The sequence below is a fragment of the Acomys minous genome (genome assembly GCF_964271855.1).
Source record: "Acomys minous genome assembly, chromosome: 4".
Taxonomy (NCBI): domain Eukaryota; kingdom Metazoa; phylum Chordata; class Mammalia; order Rodentia; family Muridae; genus Acomys; species Acomys minous.
The window spans coordinates 124,897,294-124,916,259 of NC_140486.1; the positions used below are offsets into that span (position 1 = coordinate 124,897,294).

At 40.0% G+C, this 18,966-nt stretch overlaps 1 protein-coding gene across 2 annotated transcripts in view; it reads right to left on the bottom strand.

Annotated features, from left to right (window-relative positions):
* Positions 1-18,966, bottom strand: part of FBXL17 (F-box and leucine rich repeat protein 17) — a 423,447-nt gene that overhangs the window by 292,397 nt on the left and 112,084 nt on the right. For both annotated transcript variants that reach the window (XM_084778112.1, XM_084778113.1), the window contains exon 5: positions 14,866-14,973. In XM_084778112.1, coding sequence (XP_084634238.1) covers positions 14,866-14,973 — 108 coding nt within the window. The remainder of the gene's footprint in view (positions 1-14,865; positions 14,974-18,966) is intronic.

Genomic DNA, 18,966 nt, shown 5'->3' on the forward strand with positions numbered 1-18,966 from the left:
CCTGTTCCATTGCCAAAATCCAAGGCTGAATGCCAATTTCATACTGAAACAGGTACCTCTGACCAAAACAATAACCAAGCATTTGCTCTAGATCGAGTGGGAAGCTGTTCCTTGGGAAGACAGGATGGATGAGGACTGACAATGAACTAAAACCAGGTCTATCATGGTGGGGACCTATTTCCCTAAAGGTTTCATAATGCTCTGTGGTCAACAACTTCTGTGTAATGACTGAGGTAGCTCTTTCTGCAAAGGAAACATTCAAGCAGCACAACTGCTCTCTAATTCTCTGGTGGGCTTCATTTCTTAGTTTGCCTGACCAATGAGCAGCTAAGAATCAAACCCAAACATCACTGTGGAAAATAAGAAATGTTGACATAGAGGCCAAAATTCTGGTTCAATGTAGACACTTCAGGACAGTCTACTATCCTAAGTAAAGCAACCTCTGACTCACACAGGACTGCCTCGGAAAGGTGATTCTCGTGTTCAAAGAATAAAAAAGACACAGCGTAAGTGTCCTTTTCAATATCCAGAAACTCTTTTAGAAATTTGGAATATATCCTAGACAACCATTATAAACCTCACATAGTGTTACATCATAAACACATGATCCTTTGGGTTCTGGGTTTGAAAGTTATCATGGAATGTACTGTGAATATTTTTATGAATGCATATGTAGCAAACACACATATAAGTGATTCCCAGAAGCTGACAAGGCCAGCCCAGGGTAATAGATGTGTTGTTTAAAATTGAGACAGTTACATAAAATAGAATATTATTAAGACAAAACATCAAAAGTATCAAGTGACTAGAACTGCCAGTGTTTTAATTGTTTTAAAATAATTAGATTCTGTTTAATTCTATATTTAACAATAAATGTTTAATTCAAAGTAATAGATATAATCACCTTTCTCTTAATAGTATTTATCTTCACTAAATTACTAAGTTGTTATCAATGAGCCCCAAGTCTGATGTCTTTACTCAGGCATTTGCTGATTAATAAATGGTACTTCATGTTTTTCAACACTACTATTTTATAAGCCACAAACGAAATGTAGTAGACTACATCTGATCCTCAAGTAAAATTTATATCACAACAGTATGAACTAATTTTAAAAAATAAAAACTGGCTGGAAGTAACATCTCACAACACATTCTTGGATGAAGACTGACCTCATGAGTTTGAGATCAAATGAAGTTACACAGAAATCCTTCTCATGAGACTATTTGCAAAAAAAAAAAAAGAAGAAGAAGAAGTTCACAAATCATAAACAAGTATGTGCTAAAAATTCAAGGAGTAATTGCAAGAATGTATAAGCATAGTAAAATAATTGTTGACAGTTAAGCAAGGGCCTCTCAAAAGGGCCTGTCGGTTCTTCTCAATTTATGTTTATGTATTTCTGTTAGGCCTGAAGCAACCACTGAATCAATGCAGAGCAGCCACAGAGAAACTCCTTCGTTCATTTTACTTGTTAGGACTTTCATAGGTCAGTCATCTAAGAGATGAATTCATTTAGTTTACTGGTGTCACATAGATACATCTTGCTCCTCCTGTGGCTAAAATAAAAGTGTAGCACAAACAAATTCATATACTTTAGCTAGAGTGTGAGTAGCAGAGTCACAAAGTGGGAAGAACTGTGAAGCAATCAGGAATTATATAAATGTTACATTCATAGTGTTTTAGTTATTTGCATTTGGCAGCCTTGAAGAAAACATCTTTCCTATCTTGGTGCAAGTAAAATTCTGAACGTAAATCAATATCTATCATATCTCATCATTATCAACTTAAAATATCTATCTAGACCTAAAAACATCTTAACCCCTAAGCAACTATGCTTAATTGTAAAACTAAACTATCTGGTCTTCAATGCCATCAGAGACTGGAGAAGAAATAAAATTAATTACCTGAGTAAACAGGAAGTGCATAACAGGGATGGTTTGATGCCTTAACAGTCACCCAAAGCTCTCTTACAACGTTGGAGCATCATCTTCAGCCTTTTGGCCCAATGCATCTGACATATTTGTGAGGCAGGAACTGCTGAGGACTTGCTTACCCTGTCTTGACTGAGTTTGGCCTTTGACTCTGCCTACATCCAAGTTTGCCCATTTTTAGGCAGAATTCTGTCTATAGCAGAAATGAGGACATTTTGCCCAGTGGCTGGTTTGCCACATCTTAAGTCATCTCTATAAGGAGGATCATTGATGCTCATTATCTTCTTTGAAGTAGGCTGTGTGTTGCCAGGAGATAACTTGTCTTGTTGTCAAAGAATCTTTAAACTCATAAAAACATCTAATAAATGCCATATTCTGTAGGTCTCTGAGGTTTACAAAGAACTTATCTATTTTACCTTATCTATCTATAGACTCATATTTGTCTGTTAAACTTAGCATGTATATTCTTGTGATAGACTAGTAATTGACATAACCATGATTTGGTCAACTAACAATTAACTTGTACAACATAATTATCCTAAGCAGTTTACAACAGAACTTTCAAAGTTATTAGAAGTTTGTATTGGTACAATACTTCATATTAGAGTAGAAATATATATAATGTGTGTGAAGATAATCTTCAATTTGAATTCTATACAAATATATCAAAATTAAACTCACTTTGCTTCTATACTATCTCAGCTGTTCAGGGCTAAATTGTACAAATCATGAAGGATCTTTAAGAGGTGAACAAGGAAAGGAAAATATAGCAATGAGGAACAAACTTAACTATTAGTCTTAGCATTCAGAAAGGATGACAGTAGACAGAAAATGAGACTCAAAATTTTCAGTAATATTTGTCTTTAAAATTTACTCTTTTAATGAAATAAGAGTTCTACTAACCTTTTCTAGGAGATTTATATTCATTTTATCCAATTTTTAATTCTTAACATAAATGCTAAGCACTCTTTCTTATATAATGCAAAGTAAATATATGCCACGTCATCGTCATCACCAGCTTGCAAATGAGGACAGTAGAGCAGACAGAGGAGATGACTAGCCCAGTGTGGCTAATCAGCAGCTGTGCCATTAGCTTTGATAACAGTGACAAACAGTCTGGGGCCCTTCACAAACTTTTAAGAAAAAAGTCAGTTAATAGATCGTATCAGGTCTGGAGAACCACACCCACTGTCTCACGCTCAGCTTTCATCTTAGAATGGAACATGGCAAGCTGGCGGGCAGGTGCCCTTTCTGACACTCACTGGGAGATATGCACTAGGGCACACTTCAAAGCAATCTAAGAACATATTTTCTACATCTCCAAATACCATTCAGGCACATATAACTTATCAGAAACAAATGAAGTAATCATCTGTGACTAGAAGATATTATCACCCTCTAAGTTAGGAAGCAGAGCATCTACTGTTAGAGCAAGACACTAAAAGTGACCAGTTGTTTGGAAACTTAAAGAGGCAAGAAAGTTCATCTTTTCATCTTTCATTTCTGGTCTCTGAATAAACAAGAAAAGGAAGACAAAAATTGAGTTAGCTGCATGAATGATCATTTTTTCCGTTACTTATGTTAAATCGACTGAAAAAAATCAATTTTGTTTTCCTTTAAGAAACAGTTCATATTTTCAACCATAAGCACTTTTAAAATAAGTGTTTTATTTTCAACTTCTTTGAATGTGACAATGGTCAAAAAACATTATCAGAAGTTTGGGCATTTTTTCTAATGTTTTTGATATCTTCCCAAGGAAAACTGGTTCATCAGAAAATAAACCAGCTTAATTTAAATTAACCAGTTTAATTATTATCTACACAAACTCAACTTGAATGTAGTATATCCCACAAAACTAACCAATGTTATTAATAAATTGAATAGCTGAAACAGCACAGACATAATGTAATGACCGAACAGTAATAATCAACCTTCCAGCTTTAACATATTCACAGCATTTAAAAAAAAAAAAAAAAGCAAATGCCTACTTCTAGCTCATAGAGAAAGTGGAATTTTTATATACCAGCGTTATTAAAAAAAAAAAAAAAGGACCAGCATCTTCCTTACTGCCTACTTAGAAGTCAACAACTAGCAAAGTTATCTGTGAAATGATGGAACTAATCAACTCCTTGTGTCTCTGTGACACAAGCTCCAAGTACAGGCTAATACTCTAGACTCTATAGGGATATTCAATTAATTGTAACCTAATACTGTATATTGATACCTACTTTATTACCCCATACACCTCATGTCATTATGTAGTCATTAAAAGTAAATTCCTGATCAGACTTTAATATAGCTATACATTACACTACACAATATAATTAGTATATAACCAATATCACATGTCATTTAACATAACATAATCCTTTAATTTTGGATTATCATCTAAAGTTTAAATTTTATGATGCTTACAGTTTATTTTACTATAGAAATTTTCAAATAGAAACAAGCATACTAAAAACAAACAAAAGCCCCTGTCGTTTACCCAGCTCAATTGTCACGTTATATTTATTTTCTCATATACTCACCCCTTTTATCTCCTTATAGGTAATTTCCTAACTTTGTGTCATTTTACCAATGCCCAAGTATGCATCTCTTACCATGAAGAGGTTTTAAATATACCAAGTTTGTATAATCATAAAGTTAACAAAACTCTCCTACCGTCTGACAGATACTTCATATTTATGTTTTCTCAGTAAACCCCACATGTATTTTCAAAGTTGCTCTCCCTCAATCCGAATGAATCTGCTCTGTTCTGAGTCCTCCACAACAATGCATTCAATCTTTTTGATTCTTCAGCCAGCAATGGCCCTGAACTCTGGGATCTACAATCTACTCCCTACTTTTATTAGTTCAAAGGTTGTAGATTTTATTGACAAATGAGAATATATGCTTTCTACCTACCTGTGCTGGGCTTATTTTACTTACTATAACATTTTCCAGATTCATCACACTGTCACAAACAATAGGATGTCCTTTCTTAAGGGCTGAATGAAATTCCACTGTGCATATGTATATTATCCTTTTCTAAATTCAACTAATTTTTAAAATTACATTTCTTCCTCCCCTTCCATTCCTCCAATGCCCCATATACACCTCCCTACCTTCCTTCAAATTCATGGGCTCCGTTTCCATCAATTCTTATTGAATGCATATATGTATATACGTACATAATGCCAAACATAACATGTTAAGTTTGTATAATGGTATGTGTAGAGTTTATAGGGATAACTTCGTATGTATGTATGTATGTGTGTATGTATGTATGTATGTATGTGTGTATGTATGTATATATGTGTACATATATACATATATATTTCCCCCCACTCGGACTGGGCTACAACTCTGCATACTGACTGACTATGGCTTTCTGTAGTAGTCTTTATCTGTTGCAAAGCAAATTTTCCTTGATGAATGGTGAAGACTACGGTGATCTGTGAGTATAAAGCCAAGCGCTGGTACACTGTTGTTAGGGATATGCTGGTTTAGTAAATTAGTGCTTCTAGATTCTCCTCAACAACCATGATCTCACTAGCTCCGTTTTTTTTTTTCCCAGTCCCAGGCATGGTCTCTGTCTTGCTGAGAGACGCTTCCGTCCAATCAGCTTTCCATCGGTTAACACCAAGCTATGTGTGCCGCTACTGCACTTCCAGGGTTACTGTGCCGGACTGCTCATCGCTGTGGTTTACAGCATGACAGCTGTCGGTTGCTTTCCTCCTTTGGATCCTGCATTGCCCCTTCCTGGTACCATGAAAGTCAGTACCCGGGGAGGCGGGATGCAGGTCAGAACCATCTCATGAACGTCTGCATTCTGCTTTTCAAGTGCACTGTGTCTTCAGCCATGGGGACTTACTGTCCAACTCGTGGGAGTAACCAAAGAAAGAGCAATAGGCTGTGTGTTTCAGAAGTCTCTTAGGAAGTCCTGGCCAACACTCAAAAGAGAGTATCTCACAACTGGGGTTTTACTAGGTGATCTTTGACCCTTGGAGGCAGTGCCATCAGCCCATATGAGAAAAGCTCATTCAAACTATGTATGTATATTTACATGTTAAATTATGTGTGTAATGCATGTGTGTGTGTGTGTGTGTGTGTGTGTGTGTGTGTGTGTGTGTGTGTGTTACTTTTCAGGTATATAGCTAATGGCATGAATCTTGGCGCCTTTTTCAGACATCCATGTTGTTATTTTACCAACCTCCCTCCTTCTCCTGTGCTTACCGCTCTCTCTCCCTTCCCTAAGGAGCCCCTCCTTTGCTCTTTCCCCTGGATCCCCTGGATCCCCTGGATCCTGCTGTTCCTCTTTATCCCCTTCCTCCCCTCTCCTGCATTTATCCCAGCCATATAAGGAGACCGGCTTTTCTGTTTTATTTTTGTAATATGTATGATATATATACACACATACATACACAGCACACAACAGATCTGGTATGAAGAGATTTATTTTGGGGGAGGGGAGGGGGAGGAGTTAGGGCCTGAGTGGGCCATGAGGGCAGAGAGAGAAAGAGAGGGAGACACACAGAGAGACAGAGACCGAGACAGAGAGACAGTGGGAGAGCAACTGGGAGACAGCCAGGACAGAGGGACAGAGAGAAGGGGGAGGGGGCACCCCAGACACTGAGAGGGGGAGAGAAAGCGCAGCTGAAGTGTGCCTGGTGCACACCTGGCAGCATCCGGTGATGACATCAGAGGGTGCTACAAAGGGAGGGAGCGCATAATACTCCACTTATCAGCCCACTGCTCGGCTAGTCACTCTCTGTTGTTCCTGAGTCCCTCTGTCCCGGCAGTGGTCTCACCTGACTTTCCCGGTTCTGTAGTCACAGCAGCCTATGCACTCACATCTGAAGATGTGCAAGTAGAAACCTCCAATAAGTGAGAAGATGTGACATGTGTCTTTCTGGGTCTAGGTTACCTCACTCAATATGATCTTTTCTAGTTCAATGTACTTACCTGGAAAACTCATGATTCTGCTTAGAACTGCACAGTGTATATGTACATTTTCATTATCCACTCATCAACTGTAGGACAAATACTTAGGTTGTTTCCACTCCCTGTCTATCTTAAACAGAGCACCAACGAACATGGCTGAGCAAGGATCTGCAGAGTAGAAGTCTACTCCAAGGTCACACGGTACATTTATTTTAGCTTTTTCAGTATTCTCCACACTGATTGCCACAGTGGCTGCAGCAGTTTGCAGTCTCACCACAAGTGAATCAGGGTTCCTTTTCCCCACTTCCCTCAGGCACTTATTGTTATTTTCTACTCTCTGCCATTCTGACTGAAGTAAGATAAAAATCTCAAAAGTTGTTATTTGTATTTCCCTATTTTTTCTAAAAGATATTTCTTAGATGTTCTTTTTCTTCATTTCTTAAATATAATACATGCAAGTCTGTATATATATACATATACTTTAAATAAAGTTATCCCATTTGGTCTGATAAGACTCGTATCAAGGACCATAGACTACCTAAAAATTTGACATATCAGTCATGCCCCCTTCTGAGCTTTCTTTCAGGAGGAAAAAAAAAAACCTTTCAAAACAATACAGTCTATGGCTGTTGCTCTTGATTGCCTGGCCAAAGTTATAGATGAGTCTCTTTTGCTGAAGACACCGTGCATTTGAGACATGAGACCCAGAGATCTGAGTTGGATCTCAGGGTTCAGCTTTTATTGTTGTTTTGACTCTGTTTTTTTTTTAATTCCTCATTTATTATTAGCTGTCAGGGATTCTTTCCCATGCTCCTTGCTTCTTCTTCTTCTTCACCTCAGCCAATAGTTTCTTTTGCTGTGCAGAAGCTTTTTGGTTTCATGGGAATCCCAATGTCAAGTGTTGGCCTTCACTCTTGGGCAAATGGCCTTCTATTTGGGAAGTCCTTCCCTACATATATATGGAGCAGGGTACCACAAATGGCCTCCTATTCACGAAGTCCTTCCCTACATATATAGGGCGTAGGGTACCACAAATGGCCTCCTATTTGGGAAGTCCTTCCCTACATATATATGGAGTAGGGTATCACAAATGGCCTCCAATTCGGGAAGTCCTTCTCTACATATATATGGCGTAGGGTACCACAAATGGCCTCCTATTCGGGAAGCCCTTCCCTACATTTATATAGCATAGGGTACCACAAATGGCCTTCTATTCGGAAAGTCCTGAGCTACATATATATCATGTAATTTAGGGTCCTTTTCTTCTATTTCTGGGGAGAATGAGATACAGATTTTATTGGGATTTCACTGAATCTGCTTTGGTGGAATAACCATTTTTCCAACGTTAATTGTGCCAACCCTTAAGCATGGGATGTCTTTCCATTTCCTGATGTCTTTGCCTGTTTCTGCTGTGGTTTCCAGGTTTCACTGTGGAGTTCCTTCATTTCCGTGCTGTAGTTTGTTCCTAGATATCTTCTTTTCTTTGAGGCTTCTGTAAATGGCTGTGTGCCCACCACCACCACCACCACCACCACCCCGCCCCAGATGCCTGATGGTGGCAACTAGAAAAGTTCTCCATTTTTGGAAATTTATTCTTTATCCTGACACGCGGCTGAACTTGTTCATTGTTTCTAAAAGTTTTCTGGTAAAATGTTTGGGATCTCTATCATCTGCAGAGAGGATCTCTATCTGTACCCTTTTAATTTCCTTTTCTTTGCATTGTTTCAAGAACAATGTTGAACAGGAGTGGGGATAGCGGCCCTCCCTGACTCACGGTGGACCTCGGCCGAATTGTTTCAAGCTGTTCTCCACTTAGGATGGTATGAGCTGTGTGTCTCTCTTATATGGCTGTTAATATATTGAGGTATGTACGCTCTAGCCTTCCATTCTCTATGACTTTTATCATACAGGCACGTTGGATTTTAGGAATGGGTTTTCTGCATCTATTGAAGAGGTCACATAATTCTTGTCTTTAAGTCCACTTACTGTCTTGTGTAAGAACCATCCCTGCATTTCCGAGTTAATGACAACTCAATTGTAGTGCATGACCTTTTTTATGTATGTCTGCATTCTGGCTGCAATTACTTTACTGAGAATTTTCGAATCTGTGTTCATTGGTGATCTCTATCTCCTCTCCTCTCCTCCTCCTCCTCCTCCTCCTCCTCCTCCTCCTCCTCCTCCTCCTCCTCCTCCTCCTCCTCCTCCTCTTCTTCTTCTTCTTCTTCTTCTTCTTCTCTCTCTCTCTCTCTCTCTCTCTCTCTCTCTCTCTCTCTCTGTGTGCATGTGTGCGTGTAGCTGGTTTGGTTATGGACATTATACTGGCTTTGTAGAACATATTTGGGAGTGCTCTATTAGTCCCTTTCTTTGCAGGGTTTACAGAAAAATGGCTGTACATGTTTAAGTGCCCAGTAGAATTCTGCTGTGAATCCATCTGGTCCTGGACTTTTCTTGGATAGAAGCTTTTTTCTATGATTTCAATCTCTTCACTTGGATCCGGTTGGCTGTTGATGTTCTGTTGGTTTAATTTTGGTTGTCAGGCTGAATCTAGACAGTCATACATTTCTTTCAGATTTTCCAGCTTTTGGGGGGTACACATTTATTTGTGCTTTGTATTTTTTTAATGTAAGCACTAAGTGTTAAACATTTCCCTGGCAGGACTGTTCTCAGTGTGTCCCAGAGGTTCTGTTGGGTTGTGTTTTCGTTTTCCTTTCGTTCCAGGAAGTTTTGTGTTTCGTTCTTGGTTTCCCATTTGACCTGTCCACCATTTAGTAATGAGCTGTTTAATCTCCGTGAGTTTGTGAATTTATGAGAGATTTGTCTGCAGCCAATTTAAATTTTTATTGCATTGTTGTCAGATCAGATACAAAGAGTGCTCTCAATCCTTTTGAATCTGTAAATATTTGTTGTACTCTCTACAATGTGGTCTATTTTAGAAAAGCTCCCATGTGGTGCTGAGCAGACTGTGTATTCCCTGGTGTTGGGATAGAATGCTCTGTGGGCGTGCTCTGTTGAATCCATTTACTGTATGGTGTCAGTGAGTTGTGACATTTCTCCATTTACTTTTTGTCCATATGGCTTGTATATTAGAGAAAGTGGGTCCTGGCCTCACTGTCAGAACAGGGATCAAGAATAGAGTCAGCACAAGGAATTCTGAGCGGTTACAAAAAAACAATGCAAGAAGAGTCCTGGGGCCTGAGTGTCTTGAAATCCTCAAAACTGTTCTTAGGCTGTGCTTTCTTGCTACTTGAAAGTGGTGGGAGTGAATTGACTTCCAATTATTCATTACAACTGGCTACTGTTATTTGCTTCCATGCCTTGTGGAAAAACATTTTTGCCACATCCCACCAGCCCGCCACAGGCTGCCTATTCTCTGTGATTGGACACTTTACTCATGTGACTCTTCTTCTCCCTCAGAGTACAAATCGTCTGATACTCTGAAGAAAGTTGGATACTTCATGACACTTTAGTCCACCTCTTCTCTCCCAGGTTCCCACTACCAACTAGAGCCTTTAATAGCTACTCCTAATGGATGGTATTAATCTGTGTTTTAACTCCAGTGCTGGACTTCCATGAAAGCGGGCATCCCTTAGCTGATGAGTGTAGGTTTAGGGTAGTAATGTCTTCTCAGCTGCTCCTTGACTAGAATGAAGCTGCCCTGTTTACCTCTTCTCGTTAGTTCTAGCTTGAAGTCTATTTTGCCTGCCTGCTAACTGGTCCCATTTAACTGGAGTACCTCTGTGCACATTTGTACTCTAAAGCAGTGGCTATCTTTAAAATTATGCCATTTCAGCCAGATAGTGGTGGCAGACCCCTTTAATCCTAGCACTCGGAGGAAGAGGCAGGAAAATCTCTGAGTTCGAGGCCAGCCTGGTCTACAGAGTGAGTTCCAGGACAGCCAGGGATATAAAGAGACCCTGTCTAGCGGACAACCAAGAAGAGACTTGATACCCTAGCACCATACTCAGGGGGAGGAGGTCCCCTCAGTCACAGTCATAGGGAAGGGGGATTGGGGTGAAAGTGGGAGGGAGGGAGAAATGGGAGGATGCATGGGATGGGATAGAAAATGAGATGTAATATGAATTATTTTATTTTTCAATAAAAATGTGTTAAAAAAAAGAGATCCTGTCTCAGGGGAAATAAAAACAACAACAACAAAATTTTGCTATTTCTTGTAGATAGCAGATAGATGAATTCTGATTCCTAATCTATTCAACCTGTATTTTTTAATGGGGAAAACTGGTATTTAAAGTAATTATTGAAGTGTGTGTGTTAGTTATGGTCATTGTGTTGTTGATTTTTGATGGTGGTGTTTGTGTTCTCAGTGGTATTCTATATTTTAATAACTATAACTTCATATTTATTTCCATAGATTATTTGGTATTATTCTTTTCACATAATATTTCCTGTATTTTCCTTAGGCTTGGTTTGTTGGATTCATGTCGCAGAAAAAAATTTTTTCCTTCAGTTGTGTCAGATAATTTTGCAGGATATATTATTTTAGGTTGGCTGTCACAGTCTTTTAGCACTTGCATATGTTGCTCCAGGCTCTTCTGGCTTTCAGAGTTTCCTTTGAGAAAGCGGCTGTTATTCTGATGGGTTTTTCTGTCCTATGTGACTTGTGTGTTTTCTCTCAGAGCTTTCAGTACACAATCTTTGTTAAATATACTTAGTGTTTTGACTAAGTGGATATTATCTTTTCTGCTCTTGCTTATTTGGTGATCTGAACACTTTTTGTATCTATATTTATGTGTCTTTTCCCCTTACTTGGAGGAAGTTTTCTTCTATGACCTTGTTGAAGACATGGTCTGTGCCACTGACCCGGGACTTTTCTCCCTCGTTTAATGTCTATAAATTCTAAAGTTTGGGTTTTCTGTTTGTTTTGGGTTTTGTTTTGTTTTGTTTCGAGACAGGGTTTCTCTGTGTAGCTCTGGCTGTCCTGAGCTCTCTTTGTAGACCAGGCTGGCCTCGAATTCATAGTGATCCATCCACCTGTCTCTGACTCCCAGAGTGCTGGAATTAAAGTGGACACTACAGCACCCTGCTTTGATCTTCATTTCAGCTTGGATTTGTTTTTTAAAGAAGCAAGAGAAAGATATTTTATGTTTACAAGTAGGTGGAATGCAGTGGCAAGTCCAACTCTGGTACACGAGAGCGGCTGGCACTCTGGCCTCTCACACGGAACCCTCAGCTCTTGTCTGACATAACTGGACATTTCCACACACAGTCCAGTGGACCTGACTCTCCATTTACAGGATAGAGAAGTGCAGAAAGAAGGTACCGGATGGTGACATCATTTGGCATTAGCAGAGTCTCCTGACCACTAAGTGTGCAACAAGAACCATCACAAAGAAAGCTCAGAATGCAGCCAAGACTGAGACCAAGCCTGAGTTGGACCAAGGCGACCGCAGTGGTAAGATAATGGTGACATTCCTCCACCTAGTCCCAGTCCTTTGCCCTCTGGCCCTCTGCTTAACAAATAAAGAAGCAATAGAGCCCACCACCGCCTTTTTTTTTTTTTAACATACTAAAACTTTGGGCATTTCTCAATTTGGCTAAGAAGCTTCTCAGTCTCCCCAGCCCAACAACAACTAAGCTCTTTTATTCGTTAAGGTTCAAGAAATCATCATCTAAAGATAGATCGTGCAATCCAAGTGTGCAATTTCCTACACAGAAATTAATGCATAGAGACATTATGCCATTTTTATTTGTAAGATACAAAAAAACCCCACAAAATCATGAGTTAAAGAGATTTTTAATCATGTAAAAAGTAAACATATTTAAGGTGATTACTCCCAACACAATTATTTTATATGCTCCTACTCATTTTATTAAAAATGACGTATTATAATGATAACAAAAAAAAATCTAAAGGGGCACTTGATGTATTTACTAACATTTTATAAGCATGCTAGCGACTGGTTAAAAACAAGCTTAAGTCCCACGGGCATACAGAGATTTGCATGCTTACTTGGCAATGCCACCTTGCTCTCATTTGAGTATAGGAAAGCAAGCAACATGAGAGCACAAGGCAGTCTTTGCATCTACGTAAATATACTGTTATGGGAAAATGTGTAGATAAGAACTCTGAGGAGTCTAGAAGTTTCCACCTATTAGCAGGTCACGCCAAAAGCCTTGCCTACTTCCCCAGCAAGCAGCACTTTCCAACCACACATTTTCTATAGCTGCTCCTTCGTTGTGGATAACCTGGACTTGGGCTACCTCAAGAACACAGGGAAGTGCAAAGATCTAGTGATCGTGTTCTGTCTTTAATCAGTACAATTCTGAGTAATCATAAAAATCCCACATATGGTCACTGTAACAGTTGTGCACAATCTGTTCATCCCATGGCATTTCTACTCTCCACAGCGTCAGAAGAGACTAGAAAAACATTCATCTCCCAAGCCTGTCAGGCCAAGGTTTCAGGGACTGAATAAAAATATGTGCTTGCATATGGTCTTGGTTATACTCAGATGTGCTGGTGTATCGATAACTGATATGCTATCTTTTCCTCTAACTTTAGGCGCCGATCCTCTGAATACAATTATTCTGACACACGGGCTCTCTTTAAAACACGCTAAACAAGAATGGTGATTTGATTTTTTTTTAAACCAAAGTTTGCACTAATTTTCTAGCAATTTGCATAGTGTGAAATTTACATTAATAGTCATAGTGATGAACACTGCTTCACTCTTACTGCAGTGACAACACTCAGGGAAGCAACGCCATATATTCCCTTAGTTAATAAAATGAATACATAATCTGTCCACTTAGCTAGTAAGTGGCAGAGCCAAGGACCAAAACAGAGCTGACACAGGAGCGCAGGCACCTAGTCACTGCCCCCACCAGTCTTATGTAATGCAGAAACGTTTTTTTTTCTTTTTCTAGGAGGAAAGAAAAAAACATTACTCACTAGGCCGTAGCCTTGAAGAGACCAAACAGACCAAGCACGAAGAGAGCTGTGATCTTCCTATTATCCCAGCATCATGCTGCCCGGCACTGGTTCTGTAACCCTTATCAGAGAAAGCTGAAGGGCAAGGCTGTTCTGCCATTAAGTCAAAGGAGCAACCCCAGCACTCCTTTCCTAAGGACAATGTGCCAAGAGTTAAAGCCGCACAATGCACAGGTCAGGTGGCACACAGGTTTATTTTATAGGAGCCTGTTCTTTAGCACATGGATATAAAAATCAGCCCCTAACTATCTTGGAGCTACCGGATGGAGCAGGAATGAAACAGCACTGCCAAAAAGCAGATGCCTTCATCATTTCCAAAATACAGGCTGGGTTGTTAGTGAACTCTGAGCCACCAGGCAAATGTTGTGGCATGCGTTCTCCTCTCACCTTATATATTCAGATTAGTCATATGAAATTGCCTTTTTAAAGCAAATGGTCCCACGACACAGTGATAGAGGAGTAGCTGAAACACAGCGAATAGATTATCTGCATATAATGCTGTAAGTGATTTCAGTTTCTTTAGTGCATGGTTTTATAAGTATTAGCAATGAAATGTAAAGAAAGTACAGCTTTATTTTAAAGTAAGGACTCTATTTATGAAAAGGTAAGGAGGTGGTTTTATCAGTCTGGTTTTTACTTTACTTCTGCAGCTATCCAGCTGCTCTTCCTCAACTACATTTGGAAATACCGGAAAGCCAGGCACAATTAGAAAATGCCTGTAAGCCAGCCACTCAGAAGAGAGGCTGTTCCGGAACCCAGGAATTCGCAGCGAGCAGCTGGGCAACAGAAGACCCTTCTTCCAGACAATGACCTGAGGTGAGTGTGACAGGACTGTGACTCCTGCCAATCAATGGCTAATGCTAGAGGACTCCAGGACCCACATGTTGAGATCAAGGCCAGTTGTGCCACAGAGTAAAAAGTGAAAAGATGGCTTGGGATTCAGCTCTGAGCTTAGTGCCTGCCTCGAACTGGGAGGAGGGCGCTAGAGGAGGAAGGGTGATGTGCCCCCATTACCTCCATGACCCTCAGAAGCAGCAGGAAGATGGGGCTGTGGTACTTACCTTGGTTAGGTGAATGACCCCTTTGGAAGTAACTGAACAACCCATGAAGCCAACATACTGGAGTTCGGGGCAGTGCTCGGCAAACGCCTTCACTGACTGGTCTGTCACCTAGAGAGAACACATGAAGAAAGCTTCTTGAAGTGGTATCATCACAGTGAACTACGATGTCACACCTACAAACGTCGGCTTCCTGGTGGCTCGTGACATTTCCCTTTCCGATAGGCCATCTGAGTCAGCACACAAGTGTCCTTGACCTAACATCTCCTGTACTTGAGGTTTTTATACATCTTTATATAAACAAGAGATATTGACAAAAGCCATTCCATTTCTTGTCCTGTGTCTCTTCCCCTCTCTTCTCCTCACATTTTTATTGACACTATTTACATGCTGTAAAAAAAAAAATCACCCTTCAGCTCAGTGATTAGTAAGATATTGATAAGCTGGGCAGGGTCACTGGTACCTAATTCCACGCATTCATCCCTCTCGTCCTCTCCCTAGTGTACTGTCCTCCAGCTGGGAAACCATCTCTCTGCCTTGAGCCTCAGGCTTTCACTACGCCTTGTGTTCTCCTGGTTCCCCCAGTTGCCAAGTACAAATCTTTAAACTTCTCAGTCTCTGCATCGTATAAGTCATCTCCCTATATGATGTTCTTGATAGAAAAAGAAAATCTCCTGCGAGTTTTATTTCTCTGCAGAATCCCAATGGAACAAATCCTCTGAGGATTTTATTATAAACTTCAAAGTAAAAGGGATGGAACCCAAGGACCCATATTTTTAATAAATCCCCAAGTGACTCTCAAGTCACTCAAAAGTCAGAAGCCCCAGTGATACAAAAAAAGTTAAGGTATTAGTTTTGGAGATTTCTAACTGGCTTTGCTTCAAGAGTGAAAGGCAGAATGAAACTCCATTTTTGCCTCAATCATCTACAAAACTTTTCTCCACATACACGTTATCTTTCTTTAATTATGTGAATTTTTTCTTTACGGATTCACAGAGGTTCAAGTTAAATCCAAACACATGTTACCACATGATTACTTTCGGATTTACTTTCTTTGTCCAGTGTGTACATGTGTGTGTGACATGTTGGTTATGAGTGACCACGTGGTTGCTGGGAACTGAACTCAGGACCTCCGGAGGAGCAGCCAGTGCTCTTATCCAGTGAGCCACCTCAGCAGCCCTTTTCATCCAAAATGAAACCAAACACATTTGTTAGATTTCAGAGAGCAGTGGCATCCACTGTTTTCATATCCATCTTAATATGGATGACTCGAATTTTTATCTTCTTTATGCTCCACAGACAGTGGGAAGCAGAAGTGTGCGCATAGCATTAATTCTGAAACAATCACAGGAGCATTTCCCTAAAGTAATGAAACCAAGAGCATCCACGGTAGGTCTGATAAAAGATTAATTCTGCCTTCAACGGAAAGTATGCTTAAGCATATTAAGACTAAGGGTGCCATTGATAAATTAAAAATGGGCCTCCCTTACATTCAGCTTTCTAAATACATTATGTTAACATGGAATACATAAGGCACTAAAATCGCCAGGAGCATCAATTGAACACAATCTTTAATTAAAAACTAAAAGAAAGGTTACAGAGGTCAATACATGGCCAGTAAGTTAAATACCCTGTTCAACTTTACACTGGCATCGAGGCTTTTCTTGAGGAGATTGGAAAGGAAGAGGAACTCAGATGATGATAAAGAACACAGGTGGATCTGGGTCCTGGGGTCCTCCTCAAACTAAGGCACCGGCCAAGGAGAATACAGGCAGTAAACTTCAAAACCCCTACCCAGACCTAGCCGATGAACACGATATTCTCCACCGTTGAGTGGGGAGTGAGATCTGGCTCTCACACAAACTCTGGTGCCCCTTTTCTGACCACGTCCCCTGGATGGGGAGGCCTGGTGGCACTCAGAGGAAGGATAGCAGGCTACCAAGAAGAGACTCGATACTCTAAGAGCATATACAGGGGGAGGAGGTCTCCCTCAATCACAGACATAGGGGAGGGGAGAAGGGGGGAAGTAGGAGGGAGGGGGGAATAGGAGGAAACAAGGGAAGGGCTAACAATCAAGATGTAATATGAATAAATTAATAATAATTTAAAAAAAAGAACACACGGTCTCGGGTCCCATGAACCTGAGCTTTTAGAGAGAAGGAAAGGACAAGATGGAAGGAGAAAGGGAGGGGAAGAGGAAGGCGGAGGGGGAGGAAAGGAAGTGGTGGTAGGCCTTTCTCTTTCAGCAGAAGCCATCAGAGTAAGACAACTGAGACGAGCCTCCAACATCAACAGTGATCCCACAAACAGAAGATCAGTGAGTGACCTGGGACAGAAATTCTGGCATAAACCTAAATACAGTTGTAGAAGGCAAGTATTGGTGGGTTTCAGCTTCTCTAGGCTCCTACATGGATGTCCCACTCTTACACATGAAAAGGTGATTTGGAAAAGTCACTTCTCTGTACTAGGACTTTCTATAATACAGAGAAAACAGCAGTGTCTCCTTCTTGAGTAAAATGAGAGAGTAAATAAAGATAAGGCAATGCATGGCAAAGCCTTTGAACAGTGAGAGGCCACACTTCTCACTAGGTGTGAACTAGTAGTACCACTTCTGAGCACATTACTAACTCTGTGTTCTGAGTCACGGCCAGATCTAGGGAGCCGATGAGTACAAGAAAAGAATTCGAGAGCGCAGCAGAGCTGACATAAGCTCCTTTGTTCTTCTACTCAGTCTGGAGCTCTAGGTTACACGGGAAACTGTAAAGTGATGCTAATGGCGACAGAGGCAAAATCTGTTGTGTCGACTCTTAAACACATCAGAACCACAGAGGGAACGCTGACGTCTCTGGGTAGACACCACACTGGTTTGTTTTTTGTTGTTGTTATTGTTGTTGTTGTTGTTGTTGTTGTTGTTGTTGTTGTTGTTTTTAATCCATCAGCCCTTTTATTATGTTTTTGTAATAACATTTCTATTTATTCCCAAAGACAGTTGTTTCCTTTATTCCTGCATCCTTTTAGATGTCATAATATTTCTATTCTTTAAACTCTCAGCCAATGACCTTCCTACTTATCTCACAGAAATAAATACTGAGATTCCGATGCTTGGGTTCTGGTGAACAAGGTCAAGTGGACCTTCAGAGTCTGGCTTTTCATATCGTAGCATCTTCACCTTGGACGTTGTTCAGACAGCAGAACCTGGCCTGCTACCTCTGTGCTGACCCCTAATGTGCACATAATTCCAGATCACAAGATGAAAAACTAAATAGTTATCTCCTAACCCTGGTACTATGGTGGCTCTGAAAATAACCTATAGGTACAATTTCCCTTCCTGGCATGAAAAATACTATAAAATTTACTTTTGCACTGTGTAGTTCTAAAATGCATCATTTTTTTTCTGAACAAATGCACTTTGTCTTAAAAATAAAATAGCATAGCTGAGTATAGTTCACATGGCTTTAACAAGGTATCACCAATATGCAAGCAATCCCCTTACCCTTTGCACCCATATGCAGTCAGCCACTCCTCCACCCCAAAACTCTAGCAAGGACTGCCGATATGTTTTCTGCCTTTGTAACTTTGCCCCATCTAGAAACACTCATACAACTACAAGTCCATCACAGGTAGCCTTTCGTGTAATTCTTTCCCTAGTAAAATGTTTTTTGGGATTTATCCATATATGTGTGTATATACAGTCTGTGTATGTATACACACACACACACACACACACACACACGCCACTGAAATCTGTATTTCAGTAGAACTGTTATCACTATATAGAATTCTACCACACACAGTACATTTGACCAGTTGATATTTGAAATCATTCTAACTTAGGATTTCCAAAGATGTCGCTTCTCACATGCAAGTCTTGATATGGAACTATATTTTTACTTATTTTTAGTCAATACCTAGGATTAGAACAGATCATCAGTTTATGTCTAATTTTTATCATTTAAGGAATTAGACTGTCTTACAAACTGCAGGAGATTTTTACATCTCTAGATATAAACCATTCCTAGGCTATATCCTGTCTTTTCACTTTCTTAATGACAGTGTCACTAATATCCATGTTCATAGTGTTCTTGAAATTAATATTTATGTCCG